Source organism: Hakea prostrata, chromosome 7 (assembly GCF_041222555.1).
Source record: "Hakea prostrata isolate BN-2017 chromosome 7, UWA_Hpros_2, whole genome shotgun sequence".
NCBI lineage: Eukaryota > Viridiplantae > Streptophyta > Magnoliopsida > Proteales > Proteaceae > Hakea > Hakea prostrata.
In genome coordinates this window covers 14,497,902-14,512,172 of record NC_142606.1, presented here as the reverse complement: position 1 = coordinate 14,512,172, position 14,271 = coordinate 14,497,902, and the positions used below count along the sequence as shown (strand labels likewise).

General features: G+C 38.6%; 1 protein-coding gene and 1 pseudogene across 1 annotated transcript; both read left to right on the top strand.

Moving 5' to 3' along the window:
* Nucleotides 1-4,263: 4,263 nt before the first annotated feature.
* On the top strand, nt 4,264-6,176 carry LOC149010021 (putative UDP-rhamnose:rhamnosyltransferase 1 pseudogene; annotated as a pseudogene).
* A 4,044-nt stretch (nt 6,177-10,220) lies between these two features.
* LOC149010020 (uncharacterized) lies at nt 10,221-13,956 on the top strand. Its single transcript, XM_089161920.1, has 8 exons — nt 10,221-11,380; nt 11,456-11,588; nt 11,697-11,912; nt 12,035-12,190; nt 12,303-12,555; nt 12,641-13,038; nt 13,262-13,378; nt 13,546-13,956. Exons 1-8 carry the CDS (start codon nt 10,353-10,355, stop codon nt 13,879-13,881), a joined length of 2,637 nt encoding a protein of 878 aa, XP_089018046.1. The 5' UTR covers nt 10,221-10,352; the 3' UTR covers nt 13,882-13,956.
* The last annotated feature ends 315 nt before the right edge of the window (nt 13,957-14,271 follow it).

Sequence of the window (14,271 nt, the reverse complement as noted above, 5' to 3'; positions counted from 1 at the left end):
ATATAATATTCTATTATATACATCTAACAAATTAAACAAGCATTCAAATGGTCAATCGTCAAACAAAACTTAGTCAACTATAACTGAGATCAACACAAAGTTGACCAAATTAATGAATAACACCAAAAATTGATCCTAGTAGTACTTGACACCAAATGAAGCAAACTATAAAATCTCTTCGCAATAAGCAAAATTGTGAAAAGTCATGGCTATAAGAAATTGTTCCTCCTTGGGTGATTCATTAGTTTCTTAAATAAGACTCCACTTTCGTGGTCTTGGTTGGTACTAAACTAAGTAACGATCAATGTACCAATCTCTCCAACCTTGCCCTTATTACTTCTTAAATCACCAGTTCCTATTTTGAACCTCATTGGAACCCATCTCAACTTGAAACCATACGTGAATTCTTTTTCTCACATTTTAAGAACCTTATGTTATAATTAAGGATCTGTAATGGTGATGGTAATGGTAAAGTTCATGTTACTCTCCCAAACTAGAGGGGGGAAAATTCATTTATTTGAAAAAGAGACAATCATATTAGTTTCCTAATCCAGACCAATGAAGATCTAAAAACCATCAGACTGCAAGAAACCGATGCTAGAATACTTTTACCAAACATAGATCTCAAAATTTTCATTTCAATCCCAATTGCTTGGTCTACCCATAGATGAGAATCATATCAGAAGTGCATAACATTGTATGTGATTTGGCACTGCAAGTGAGAATTTTTTCACACATGTAGTTGACATTTGAGATATGAAAAATATTTGGATCCTCTATGGGTCAACTACTTATTCATCCTTATCTCTTCCTTTCTTGATGCAACTTTCCAGAAGAACAAATAATCAAGTCCATGTACCAGAATATAACAAAATTCAAACAAAAATTGGAGAAAGAGAATATGAATTCATGAATAGCTAAAATGGTCAACTAGATCAACAATGCGAATTTAGAAGCGAATTTCAGTTCTCCATTTACACCTCTGCTTATCGATCATAGGGTTTCAAGGCTAGGCTAGAATCCAAGGGTAAGGTGCATTTGAGGGATTGGGATCATCTCCTCGTCAGGGGAGCACAGAGTGCTCTCTGACGGCTTCCCAACCACAAAACTTCCCCCCCCCCCTAAAATGTGTTTTTTCACTAGTGGGACCCACTGACTTTTGTGGTTGGGAAGCCGTTGGGGAGCACTCTGTGCTTCCCGTCAGGGGAGCTGATCCCGACTCACATTTGGGTTGGGCTCACTACTTTTTAAGATTTTGGCCCACCAATAAATTGTTTTCTCCATTTTTTGCAATGAATGAGTTAGGTGACAACTGAGTGTTTTTTATGGTAGAATATGCATTCATGTCTTATCACCTTACATTGAGTGCAGTCAATGTTCACCTACCTGCCTTGGTGATTTCTTCTCTAAGGTCGTCTCAAACTTGAATGTTGCGCATTAAATGCACAGCATGGGTTGCGCATTAAATGAGCAGCATGGGTTGCTGACGGTCGAAATCAAATCTCGATTGAGATTTTAATTTAGACTGTGCATTTCGAAGTTGTTGAAAACTGAAACAAACAGTCGATATTGATCTCGACCGTCGGTAGCACAATTTAATGCGCATCACTAAAGTTGAACCCGAGGTTGACGACACTTGAACATCCATCGTTAATATAATTTAAATCTTTAATAGTAGATAGGGTTGTTTAAGAATATATTCGTGACTAATCCTTGTTTCATTTCTTCTCGTATAATGTAATTTAGTCCATCTTCTTTTTTTCTTTTTCAAAGAGAAAATTTCAGATAAAAGCCTCCAGGCAAACATTGCTTGAGATTAAAACAGAGTTACTCCATCTGTTTTGTACAATATAAATGTCACACAAATAATATATTTGCTTAAATACTCATTAATGGCAAATATCATTTTTCCACATTTTTAGTTGGAAAATACTATCATATATCATTGAAAATTTACCTGTATCTTTCCTAATGCAAGATTACTAATATTAATTACGTGATGTTTAGAGAATTCTATTATCTTTTGAGTTGAATCCTCAATGGTAAAGATCTTTGGCTCTTTGCTCTTCCTACACTTCTATACACATTAGGAGTATGATTAATTGGGAGACCATGTTTGATTTTTCTTATCATAATTTAAAGGCAGCATTATCAGGGGAGAACATGGTACAACATTTTGCCAAAATTCGCTGTTTTCAGTGGTAGGCGAAACAATATTGGGGGAAACAATATTGAATTTTTTTTTTCTTTTTTCTTTTGTGTGGTAGTTGGATAGTTAATATGTGCACGTAGATATTAAATAGTAAAGAAATAAGAGCACAATTATCAACAATTGCAATTATTACAATTTTGAGTAATTATTATTGCTTTATTACTTTCTAATAGATGAGAAACCCATGGTCCGTAACCTATACAATTCATTGAAACCAGAAAATATAGGCGAAAATTTTGCCGGTTCGCCAAGGGCTGAATCTGCAAAGTTTGCTAAACTTTCGTACCTTGGGAGAGAACAACGCCTGTTATTTATCCACCACATAATAGTAAGGGCCCATGTGGAATCCACTAAGGGTTCCACCTATGATTTATTTTATTAATATTTATAGGTGGACATTACTCTTACTGTGTAGTGGGAAAGTACATTGTTGTCCCACGAGAGAGATGATACGGACCAAACGCATTGGGAGTGAAGGCTCGTCAGCTATAGAATTGGAGGATGTTAGGGACGGTTTCCTTTTGGCAAAAGCTTGGCAATGTCAAAAGTACAGGTTACCTTAGACTTCAAGCAGGGGTATCCCCACCTTGCTTTGTTGTTTATGTATTTAAGTCTAGAAATACTCTTGGAGACTTCTTTAGCTAGGGGTCTGTTTAGACACTAGTGGGGTATCCCACCTTGCTTTGTTGTTCCTTTTCTGGGCTTTATCCTTAAATGCTGGCAATGAATGAAATTACCTTATTGTTGGCCCAAAAAAGGAAAGATGATATGGACCCTTCCTAATACATAGTGAAAAGACGTCTGAGGAGCTAAAACTTCTTAGACACAAGTACAAGCATCCAAAGACAAAGACACATGCATAGAGGAAATATACAATAAAGCAAGAAGGGATGCCCACCAGTGTGAAAGAGACCTAAGCAATTAGTTCCCCTTGCTAAAAAATCTACAAATAGTCAAATACATTCTTAGATCTGCATATATAATCGAAACTGACATTTTTTAATCAGAATTGGTTTTTTTTTTTTTTTTTTTTTTGTTAAATCAGAATTGGTTTTCAAGATCTCATAAACAAGACTCAAACATCTCCAATCAACAAATGTTTTTACTCCATAAAGGGCCTGCACTGCCAATTTGAAGTCTACCTTAGGGAACAGAGGATCTCATTAAGATGGTATGTTAACAGTCTCACGTTAGATTTGTTCGCAGCCCTGCAGTCTGCAACTGTGAGTCTGGATCAGCTCCCTATTGGGAAATGAGATGGTTGAATTTAGAGGATCCTTCGAAATTTTCACCTCTGATTTTTTCATTATTTATAGGTAGACATTGCCTATATGTGTTGTTGAAAAGCGTCAGGGGACATCTGTGTTTTCAAGTGGGTTCCTCCCCAACCTACAATGTGCATTCAAAGTGCAAAGCCTATTAGTAGTCCGGTTTCTAAAGTTATGGATTTAATTGATCCTATCAGTAGAACGTGGAATAATTGCATCTGGGGAGAACTTAAAGAAGAGGAATATGTCGATGGGTCCCAGCCACAAGAGGTGTGGAGTAGGGATTGAAACGGTGGACCTGTGCGCTTTGAATGCCAATTCGCTGGGGCGGTGTGGTTTGAAAGCAATTTATCATTTCTTGTTCCTGAAGGTAACCAACCTAATCTCGCCCGCATCTCGGAACTGTGGAAGCAAATGGAATTTGGAAATGACGTGCTTTCTCTATTTGCTTTCATTTGTTGGTCGATTTGGTCAAGCAAAATCTCGGACCCTCAGATTCAAGTACAATTTCGAATCGTCGAATCTGAAATTTTAACAAAAATCTCAATCAGACCGGGATGTACCGCATGACCGTCCGCCCATTAGCAAAGTCGGCTTTCTAAAAAAAAGAAAAAAACAAAATTACTACGGAGTCCCAACTCTGCAGTCTGCACTGCCATTGAATTGAAATTCAGAGAAATACAGAGAAACGACACGTGGGTTGCTCTCGTCCACGTCTTCCACCTACTTCCTAATAGATCTACAGACTGCACCACTGCGACAGAAGACAAAGGAAAACTTTGCTGCAGGGCCGGACCCAGTTCTCGGCTTTGAACGGTTGGTAGTCGTTGTTGCAGGCCACTGCTCTGTTCAGTAGACGTTGCAGTTATTAACGCTTCCGGACACACGAATATAAATTCGTGAATCTGTAAACCATCCTTCATCAGTTCATCACAATACTCACTCTTCATTCTCAGATGGCTCCTACTGCTCCAGATGCTGCTGTTGCTGTAAAGGATTCGAGAGAGCTTCATGCAGTAATACTTCCTTGGTTGGCTTTCGGCCACATGATTCCATTTCTCAAACTCTCCACAGCCTTGGCCGAATCTGGCATCCGTGTTTCCTTCATTTCTTCTCCAAGAAACATCCAAAGGCTACCTTCAGTCCCTCTTAATCTCTCCCATCTGATCAAAATGGTAGAAATTCCGTTACCCCACGTAGAAGGCCTTCCCCTAGGCGTCGAAGCCACCACCGACGTCGCCAACATGGACCAAGATCATCTCAAGATGGCTTACGACCTCATGAAACAACCTATCAGGCATTTCATCGAACAAGACATACCAGATTGGATTATCCACGATGGTACTCCCTACTGGATCTCTGATATCGCCCGCGAGTTTAAGATTCCACATATCCTATTCTCTGTCTACGCCGCTTCTGCCTATAGCTTCTTTGGGCCGCCGGAGTACATGGCTGATCCAAGCAAGTACTGGACATCACCCGAACGCTTAGCGTCACCGCCGGAGTGGATTAACTTCCCATCAACAGTCGCTTTTCCAGATTATGAAGCGCCTTTTGTGCTTATGGGGTTCTTCGGCATGAATAAAACCGGTGTCAGAGATAGTTTTAGGGTTGCCACCAGCATTCAGTCGTGCCAGGCAGTGGCGATACGCAGCTGCAAGGAGTACGAAGGTGAGCACTTAGATTTGTTAGAGACAATGTTCAAGAAACCAGTAATTCCGGTGGGTTTGCTTCCTCACGCAGCAGCGCCAAGAAAAGAGAACAGCGCTGCCGTAGGCGGAGAGTGGGCGGCGACATTCAAGTGGCTCGATGGACAGAAACCTAGCTCCGTCGTGTTTGTTGCGTTTGGGAGCGAGTGCAAGTTAAGCAAGGAGCAGGTGTACGAGATAGCTCATGGGCTTGAACTTTCTGGGCTTCCGTTTCTATGGACCTTGAGAAAGCCCATGTGGGCTGTGGACGATAATGAAGCCTTGCCATCGGGTTTCAAGGATCGAACGGCGTCCAAGGGTGTAGTGTGTATGGGGTGGGCTCCACAGATGGAAATATTGGCCCACCAGTCGATCGGTGGGTCCCTGTTCCATTCTGGGTGGGGTTCCGTTGTGGAGACACTCCAGTTTGGTCACGCCCTGGTGATCCTACCCTTGGTGATGGACCAAAGCTTGAACGGTGCGTTGTTGGTGGAGAGAGGTTTGGCTGTGAAAGTAGAGAGAGGCAATCATGGATCTTTCACCAGAGAAGCCATTGCAGCAGCTCTGAGGAAAGCCATGGTGGATGTTGAAGGTGAGACTGTGAGGACCCGAACTAGAGAGATGAAGAAAATGTTTGGTGATTTTGATCTCCATCGAGAGTACATGGATGGGTTCATTAAGTATTTGAAGAAGGGTACACACAATTAATTTTGGATCTAGTTTATCTTCGCCACTCATGATAAGTGGAGGAACTGGATACTTGTAGGTATCTGATCCACTAAATTTTTTCGTGTATTTTCCTTCTTTGTCTTTTGGAATTAATCAGAACGACTAGTTCTGGATGTCTTTTTTGAATGGTCTACGTTACCTCTTTCAGAAGCTTGGAACAAAAATTATGTATCAAATAATTGTCTCTGTATTGTTTATTGTATGTGCTCAAGCTTTAACTTCTATCGTTAATTCTGGAAAGAACTGAGAAGAAATTAATAGGATTAGAGTCCAGAATAGAGGAGAGCAAATACATCATGTGCTTTTTTGACTGTGTTAAGTTTTGGGAAGGCTAAATTAGTGAAATTCATGGTCGGAGGAATTGTTTGGATCTTTATTGCAGGTAATCAATCTTAAAAAATCATGCATCTGTTTCACTGTTTCAGCCCAAATGGCCATATTAAATTCAAGAAGATGATTTTCAAGAATCAACTCTTAATTCCATATGGTGGTGGACCTTTCAGATACCTTGGTCTTCCCACATAAATAGAATTCATATTTGATTTCCACACGGTGATGAACCTTTCAAATACCTTTGGTCTTCCCATAGAATTTGACATTTTCCAGAAAAAAATTGGAAGTATTAGTGACCGTAATTTGACAAAGTTCCAAGGTTGGAAGAAAAGTCTTCTATCTCAAGCTCTAGTGGTAAAAAGTATTTGGAGATTATTGACGAACCAAAACTCTAGATGGACGTGTGCTTTGGGAATGTTTGTTTACAGATTTTCTTAAGGCTATGTTGTGCCATAACTCATAGTAAGAATGGATAAGCTTAGTTGAAGGAAGGGATCTTCTATGTCAGGGTTTATTATGGATTGTGGGCAAAGTTGATAAGATTTATATTTTTGAAGAAGGCTTCCCAGTTGATAGAGATTTCATATTTCCGGATTCAGGAAGATAGTTGGGCCAGGGTAACATTAAACCAAAATTTTTGGAAATCTTCTAATTTCATTCAAAAAATCAAACTAAAACAAATTATTTTTTTGAAGAAGGGATGTAGGGGGGAGGAGGGGGGGATGTATAAAATCTAAAATTTTGAAAACCCCCCCCCCAGGCACCCAACCGCCCCTAAATTCATGGAGTGAAATCAGCCCAATGTTCATTGGAAAGTTTTTAATCAAACCTAATAAGGTCGGACCGGACATGAACCGGCCAGCTGGATCTAAGGTAGTTGACCTAGCTAGAGTCCCACTAGGAAGGAAGATCCAGTTTGGTAGAGACGTTGGGATCATGCTGAGCACTCCTAAATCATTGGAATAGAATCCCCGACATCCATGGGCTGATTAGAGTTGAGCGTTACTTATCATATTTGAGTGGAGTTCAATCACTATCACCAGTAGAGATGCCCTACGTCTAACGACCGGAAACCAAACATTCCAAATTAATCTTTTAGTTGACGTAATGGGTGATCGTCGGAAAGGAAAGTTTGAGTGGAGGAAGATCTAAACCTAGAATAAATGCAAAGCATGTGGTGAAGATGCTAAACCAGTGGAGCACATGTTTCTCAATTGTCCACATTTTAATCACGTTTGATTTAGCTTCCCTTTAGTCTTTTGTCTCTTTCATAACGTTACAATCTCTCTTCATTAATGGATTAAACAATGGGGTCCTATGTTTTTTTTTTTTTTTGCTAACATGGGGTACCGTCCTTTGTTTAATGGTATCAAAGTGTGGGCACAAAATAGATTCTCTTTGACCATTTTCATAGGTTCGTATATTTTTGGAGGTCACTTGATGACCTTTTGTTCTCAAAAGCTTCCGATGAATAAATGGCAACAACTAGCTATTGCTTTAGGTAAACTTATCCTATCAATTGCTTGATTTGATGTCCTCTAGAAATGATTGGATCAAGCTAAATTGTGAAGTAGCATGGATTTCTGATTTTATCAAAAATAGTCTCGGAGTTGCTTTTTGTGATCATCAAGGTTGTCTTATTTTTGTTTATTCCGATGAAAATTGAGTATTTATTTTATTTTATTTGCTGAAGTTGTGGTGATAAGAGCTAGTTTCCTCTAGGCCTATAAAGAAAATATTCACGAGGAAGGGATTCTCCAAATCAATGTTTAGATCCGTGGATAGACCTAGATGCCATTCTTTGGGATATCTTTGAGCTAGAGCAACTTTCGATTCTACATTTTTAGATTTGTTCCTAGGAGTGCCAACATACTAGTTGACTTCTTATCTTGATTGACACTTTTAGTTGAGCTTTAGAAAATTTGATCATCTTTCAATTCTTGGTTTTTGAATCTTTGTAATTCAAATATCAATGTTTATAATAGCTCAATTTCTCAATGGATTTACCTTTTACTTAAAAAAAGACAACAAAAACTTGGAAAACAAAAAATATGTAAGAAAAAGCTAGTAAGGATAGCTGTATCACGCTCCTTCAATAAGGTGTGTGGGAATTAAAGAATCCAGGAATAGACGGAGTTTTAAGTAGCATGCTCATACAAAAGTCAATTCAACCTAGTATGGGCATCGAATTTCCAAGAATAAAAGGTATTGACTACCAAAACAAAGCCCCATCAATTCAAAATTGGAGTCCAAATCACCTCGCTGCTGGAAGAGCACTCCCTGACATTTTTTCTACCACATATATTCTGTGGGCCCATGTAGAACTTGTATGTCCCACCTCCAAATTATTTTATTATATTCAGATGTAAGCTATACAAGTGGGATGGAAGGTCATTGAAATGCATTTTGCTTCAGTCCTACGCATAACTGTTCTGTGAAAAAAGAAGAACCGTTGGATCAAGATCTTGTTCAAAATTTCATTGAAATTTTGATCTCAAACCCTTCAAAAACAAGCGATCGAGATTGAAAGTTTGCTCAAGATCTCAATCCGACGGCTTGTTTTCTCGCTGAACGCGTCCACAGCACTTAAGTTCGATCCCATGCAAAGTGACTACATTGGGTTGAAAAGTTAGTTTTCTCACGTCACTCTCAGTGACTGCTGGGAACTTGCACGCAACCCGTCTTGGGATTGGAATGCCACCTAAATGATTAGCTGTGGCTGCGACGAGTTGGATTGGTGACCTAAAAATGGAAATAACTGTACGCGATGAATTCATAAATGAGGAGGAGAACGATAACGACTTAAATTTGCCTTGTGCTTTGAAGTTTCACCTTCCATTGCTTTTTACGGATAATTATAATATATATATATATATTTATTTATTTATTTATTTATTTGGCTCAAAATGGATAATTATATTTTATGCTCTATATCAAGATTATACCTTCCCCTGAAATACGAAGTGAACTTTGCTGCAATGAAGGGCAGATTCAGAGCTTCCTACCAAATGTATCGATCACATATTACGTCTCTATGCATTGAAAATAAAAACACTAAAAACTTTTACAGCTTAATTTATATTAAAATTTTCTTGAAGTTTGGGTGTATTTCCAAATCCCAAAATGATTGAGTGAATGAAACTGCATTCAAGGACAGGTTCATTCTCGAAAACTAAAGATCCACACTATGGCTTCAACTAGAAATTATGAAGCAATAGTAAGTAGTAACGGCTTCCGTGCACGCATTATTTAATTGGGAAATTTTTAATATCACCTCGTGAGTTACTCCTCATTAATATCATTTTTTGAATTATCTAAATTTCTAAATAAATTTTCTATTTATTAATATTGTTAGTCTCAATTAATTTTTATTTATCTATTTTCAATATTGTCTAATATTTCAGTTTAAAAAAACTATGCACAATAAATATTTTTAAATTTTGTGAAGATTTATGGTTGAGAATATGAAATAGTCATAAACTGTAGAGTGAGACAAAAAAAACGAGTTAAGCATGTGGTTTTTTGCATTTTTAGTTAATGGTTATTATTGTCATTTTGAAACATTTAACTGTAAATTTCTATTGGCGAGGGGTCTTTAATATAATTTACCTTTAGAGAATCAGATTAATAAATTAGATGATTCAGGGAATGGAACTGAAAATATTCCTACTTTTTACCCCCCAAAAAAAAATCCTATTTAATTTGATAATAAAAACCTAATTCGTTAAAAAACTTCCAGTTTTTTAATCTACCCATATAGATTATGGTCCAACCAGTTTAACGGTAATTTCTATAGGCCCTCCCTCACGTCTCGTCGGCTCGTCTTTATCCAAAAAACGCGGGAATCGTTGGGGTCAACCGTCAATTTTCAACCGTCAAAAGTCCACTTCGGTGTCTATTTGAAGCTGATTCAAATCTAACATCGATTTTCGGATTTCTCAAAAGAAATATATGTGAACACGGATTAGATGGTAGGAACAGAATGATCGATCCACTTTATCACTGTATTCTGCTTCTGCTTTGAGATTCTAGAAAAAGAGCCTAAATTGCTGACCTTAAAAGTGATTGCTGAAGCTATCAATACAATAATATAGTGGGCAATACAGGTTTTACAATAGAAACATGCCAGGCTTCAAGATCACAAAGAAGCATCACAAGTATCTCAACAATCCATTCCCATCCTCACCTAAGTCTCTTCCTTTCATACATGGAAGTCTGTCTTTCAATTCCCAAAGTGTTCCTGAACAGCAGGTCTTCCATATCGGAAACCATTTTCTGCTCACGTGGAGCTCTATCAATGGTGGGTACCTCTCTGTTTCTCATCAATCTCAACCCAAGAGAAGTATTTGGTCTACCGTCCCTGGACAAGCCTTTGTTTCTGCTGCATCTGTGGAGACAGAGGTGGAAGAGAGTAGAGGTTCATTTGCTATCAACGATAGGGATGTCCATTTGATATGTAATCATCAATCGATTGAGGATATAAGGGTGATAAATCATCAATTTGATATTGGCGCAGACGTTAAAAATCATAATTACCGATTTGGATCTTTGAAATTGAGTCAGGATTCCAAGAATACAAATTTTCCGTTTGTGATTGTTACTGGCTGGGTTTTCTTTGAGAAGAAAAAGAAACAACAGAAGCAGCTCGGCAAATTCAGCATTCGTACGAAAATGGGTTTGAAGACGAAGGGTCTGCCCGTTGCTGCTGCTGCTGCAAGGTATTGGCTTGTGTTCGATCAGAAAAACAAAAATCAGATTGGATTTCATGTAAATCTTGGGAAACCCGATTTTGAGCTTCATCGGAGAGCTTTGCCAAGAATTTGGAAGAGATTCAGGGGTCCAAAGCGGAGGCTAGCACAGGTACGGAGACGTCGTCTTGTGTGGAATAGTTTCTTCGCACGATTAAGAAACTACATCCCATTGTCACCCACTGAGGATGAAATGGAAGATATTAAGGTTGCAGAAACAGCAGAGTTCAACAGAGTTTTCATCACATATTCAAGTCAGAAAGATGAAAAGTTTTTTGGCTTTGGAGAGCAGTTTTCTCATATGGAATTTAAAGGCAAAAGAGTTCCCATTTTTGTTCAAGAGCAGGGGATTGGAAGGGGGGATCAACCCATTACATTTATAGCAAACCTGCTCAGCTTCAGGTACATTTGGTTTTATATAGCCAACCATTGGCGGCTCAGCTCAGTTTGAAAAATTGAATCTTTCATTTTTTGCAGATCTGGTGGTGATTGGAGTACAACATATGCTCCATCTCCATTCTATATGACATCAAAGATGAGGTCTCTGTATCTTGAAGGATACAGCTACTCTGTTTTTGATCTAACCAAACCTGATAGAGTTCAGATAATGGTAGTAGTATTATTGTTTTTCCCAGTTTCTTCATCTTCTGATATCCAACAGGGGTAAAATTTGAGAGTGGGAAAGTCTCACAGATCCTGCATGTGGTAATTCTTGCAGAGTCATGGTGATTCTGTTCAAGGAAGGATACTGCATGGGAGCTCACCATGTGAGCTCATAGAACGGTTCACAGAAACTATTGGAAGACCTCCTGAACTCCCTCCCTGGATTATCTCTGGTGCCATTGTTGGAATGCAAGGTGGTACAAATGCAGTACGCGATGCTTGGGAATTATTACAGGCCTATGACGTTCCCATTTCAGCATTCTGGTTGCAGGTAGTGCTGTCACTAACCTATGAACATGTTTTCATAAGAATATAAGCATAGATACACAAGCTTATGTGCAGAAAAAGTATGTTTATGTTCGAAATATGTCATCAACTATCCAACATATGCAGGACTGGGTGGGGCAGAGAGAGACAATGATTGGCTCGCAACTCTGGTGGAATTGGGAAGTGGATACATTACATTATCAGGGATGGAGAAGATTAGTAAAGGATCTCACTGCACATGATATCAAAGTGATGACTTACTGTAATCCTTGTCTGGCTCCGGTATATATCCTGTACCCACAGAAAATCCTGATCTTGTTTGTAGTTTGTAGTTTGATCTTAATCAAGTTTTATATTTCTTATAGTATATTGAGGCATTTACTTGCCATTGCAGATTGACGAGAAGCCAAATAGTAGGCGAAACCTCTTTGAGGAGGCCAAGAAATTGGACATCCTAGTTAAAGACAAGATTGGGAAAACATACATGGTACCCAATACTGCTTTCGATGTGGGGATGTTGGATTTGACACATCCAGATACAGCTCCTTGGTTCAAGAAAATCTTGCAAGAAATGGTTGATGATGGAGTTAGGGGGTGGATGGCGGATTTTGGTGAAGGCCTGCCATTGGATGTCTCCCTCTATTCAGGTCTTAGATTTCAACCTTTTCTTTTCAAGTTTGTTTACAGTTGAGGTATACCAATGAAACTGATCATGTTTACATCTATAATTAGGTGAGGATCCTTTATCTGCTCATAACAGATACACCGAATTATGGGCCAGAATAAACCGAGAATTTGTTGAAGAATGGAAGTCTACTCAAGTAACAAAGAAGGAAGATCCAAATGATGGCTTGGTCTTTTTTATGAGAGCTGGTTTCAGAGAGAGTCCCAAATGGGGAATGCTCTTCTGGGAAGGTGACCAGATGGTAAGTTGGCAAGCTAATGATGGAATCAAGAGTGCTGTTGTTGGCTTGCTCAGTAGTGGCATCTGTGGTTATGCTTTTAACCATAGTGATATTGGAGGCTACTGTGCAGTAAATCTCCCAGTCATCAAGTATAGAAGAAATGAAGAATTACTATTGCGATGGATGGAGCTAAATGCCTTCAGCATGGTATTTCGGACTCATGAAGTAAGTTTGAACTGCTTTTTTATTCCATGAATCATCTGGACTCAATACATCAATATACATCATCATAATAACCAAAAATATAATTTTCTAAAATGCTTTCTGTATGGTAATAAGATGCAAGAAGGTACTTTTGTAGCCATATCCAAAATCCAGTCATAAAGAAACTGGTTATTTGATGATTCCCAAATAGACTAATACATTTAATTGAGTGTTTGACAAGCAGGGAAACAATCCATCAATTAATAGCCAATTCTATTCAAATGACCGTACCTTCTTGCATTTTGCACGGTTTGCAAAGGTCTACAAAGCTTGGACTTTCTACAGGATTCAACTTATGAAGGTAAGCTGAGATGTATCTATGTACATGTCTACTCTCATTTTGTATATGTCAAATCTCCTTTCAAGTTATCTCCCAACCAATGATTAACAGAAGTAATGGCTTCTGCTCCAATGGAGGTTCTAACATGCCTTATTGCTTATGGGGTTTCCCCCTCTCTCCACAAGCAGGAAGCTGCTCAGAAAGGCCTCCCTATTTGCCGCCATCTTTTTCTCCACTTTCCCAAGGATGATTATGTACATCAGTTGACCTACCAGCAGTTCTTGGTCGGCACAGAGATTTTAGTTGTACCTGTACTAGATAAAGGTGAAACAGAAGTCAAGGTTTATTTCCCAGTGGGAGAAGGTTGTTCTTGGCAACATATTTGGACAGGACGATTATTTACCGAAGGAGGAGTTGAAGTTTGGCTCAAAGCTCCAATTGGTTACCCTGCCATATTTGTAAAGTATGGCTCTCCTGTAGGAGAGACCTTTCTGACTAACCTCAGAAATTTTGGAATCTTGTAAATAAAAATCCTAATCCCCATTGAGATTTTGAAATCTGTAAATACAAGTTTTGAAGCTCAATTCAAAGTTCTTTTCATATTCAATATACCTTTCAGTATCTGTGAACTTGTGTTTTTGCATTCTGTTAATGCTGAAATCCAGTTACAGTCCCCAAAGGAGCCCATGCTATCAAATTTGAGATGACCATTGAAGTGCCTTAGGTGGTGAATGTTACAGTCTGAAAGCTATAGTCAACTTAAAACTATGTTCACAAATGTGCGAACCCTTCACATGTTCATGTGCATCTTCTGGAACAAAATATGCAGTGAGGACATAACTTAATCCTTGATTTATGATGACAATCTGTCTTTACTGGAAGTTGGATGCATGATTAGTTTTGAAGCATCACTG

What these genes read in the sequence shown, in the direction of transcription:
- LOC149010020 (XM_089161920.1), top strand. Translation starts at nt 10,353, where the DNA reads ATGCCAGGCTTCAAGATCACAAAGAAGCATCACAAGTATCTCAACAAT. An exon ending in CTGATAGAGTTCAGATAATG is followed by an intron (nt 11,589 to 11,696) that starts GTAGTAGTATTA and finishes TAATTCTTGCAG; the next exon opens with AGTCATGGTGATTCTGTTCA. An exon ending in TGGTATTTCGGACTCATGAA is followed by an intron (nt 13,039 to 13,261) that starts GTAAGTTTGAAC and finishes TTTGACAAGCAG; the next exon opens with GGAAACAATCCATCAATTAA.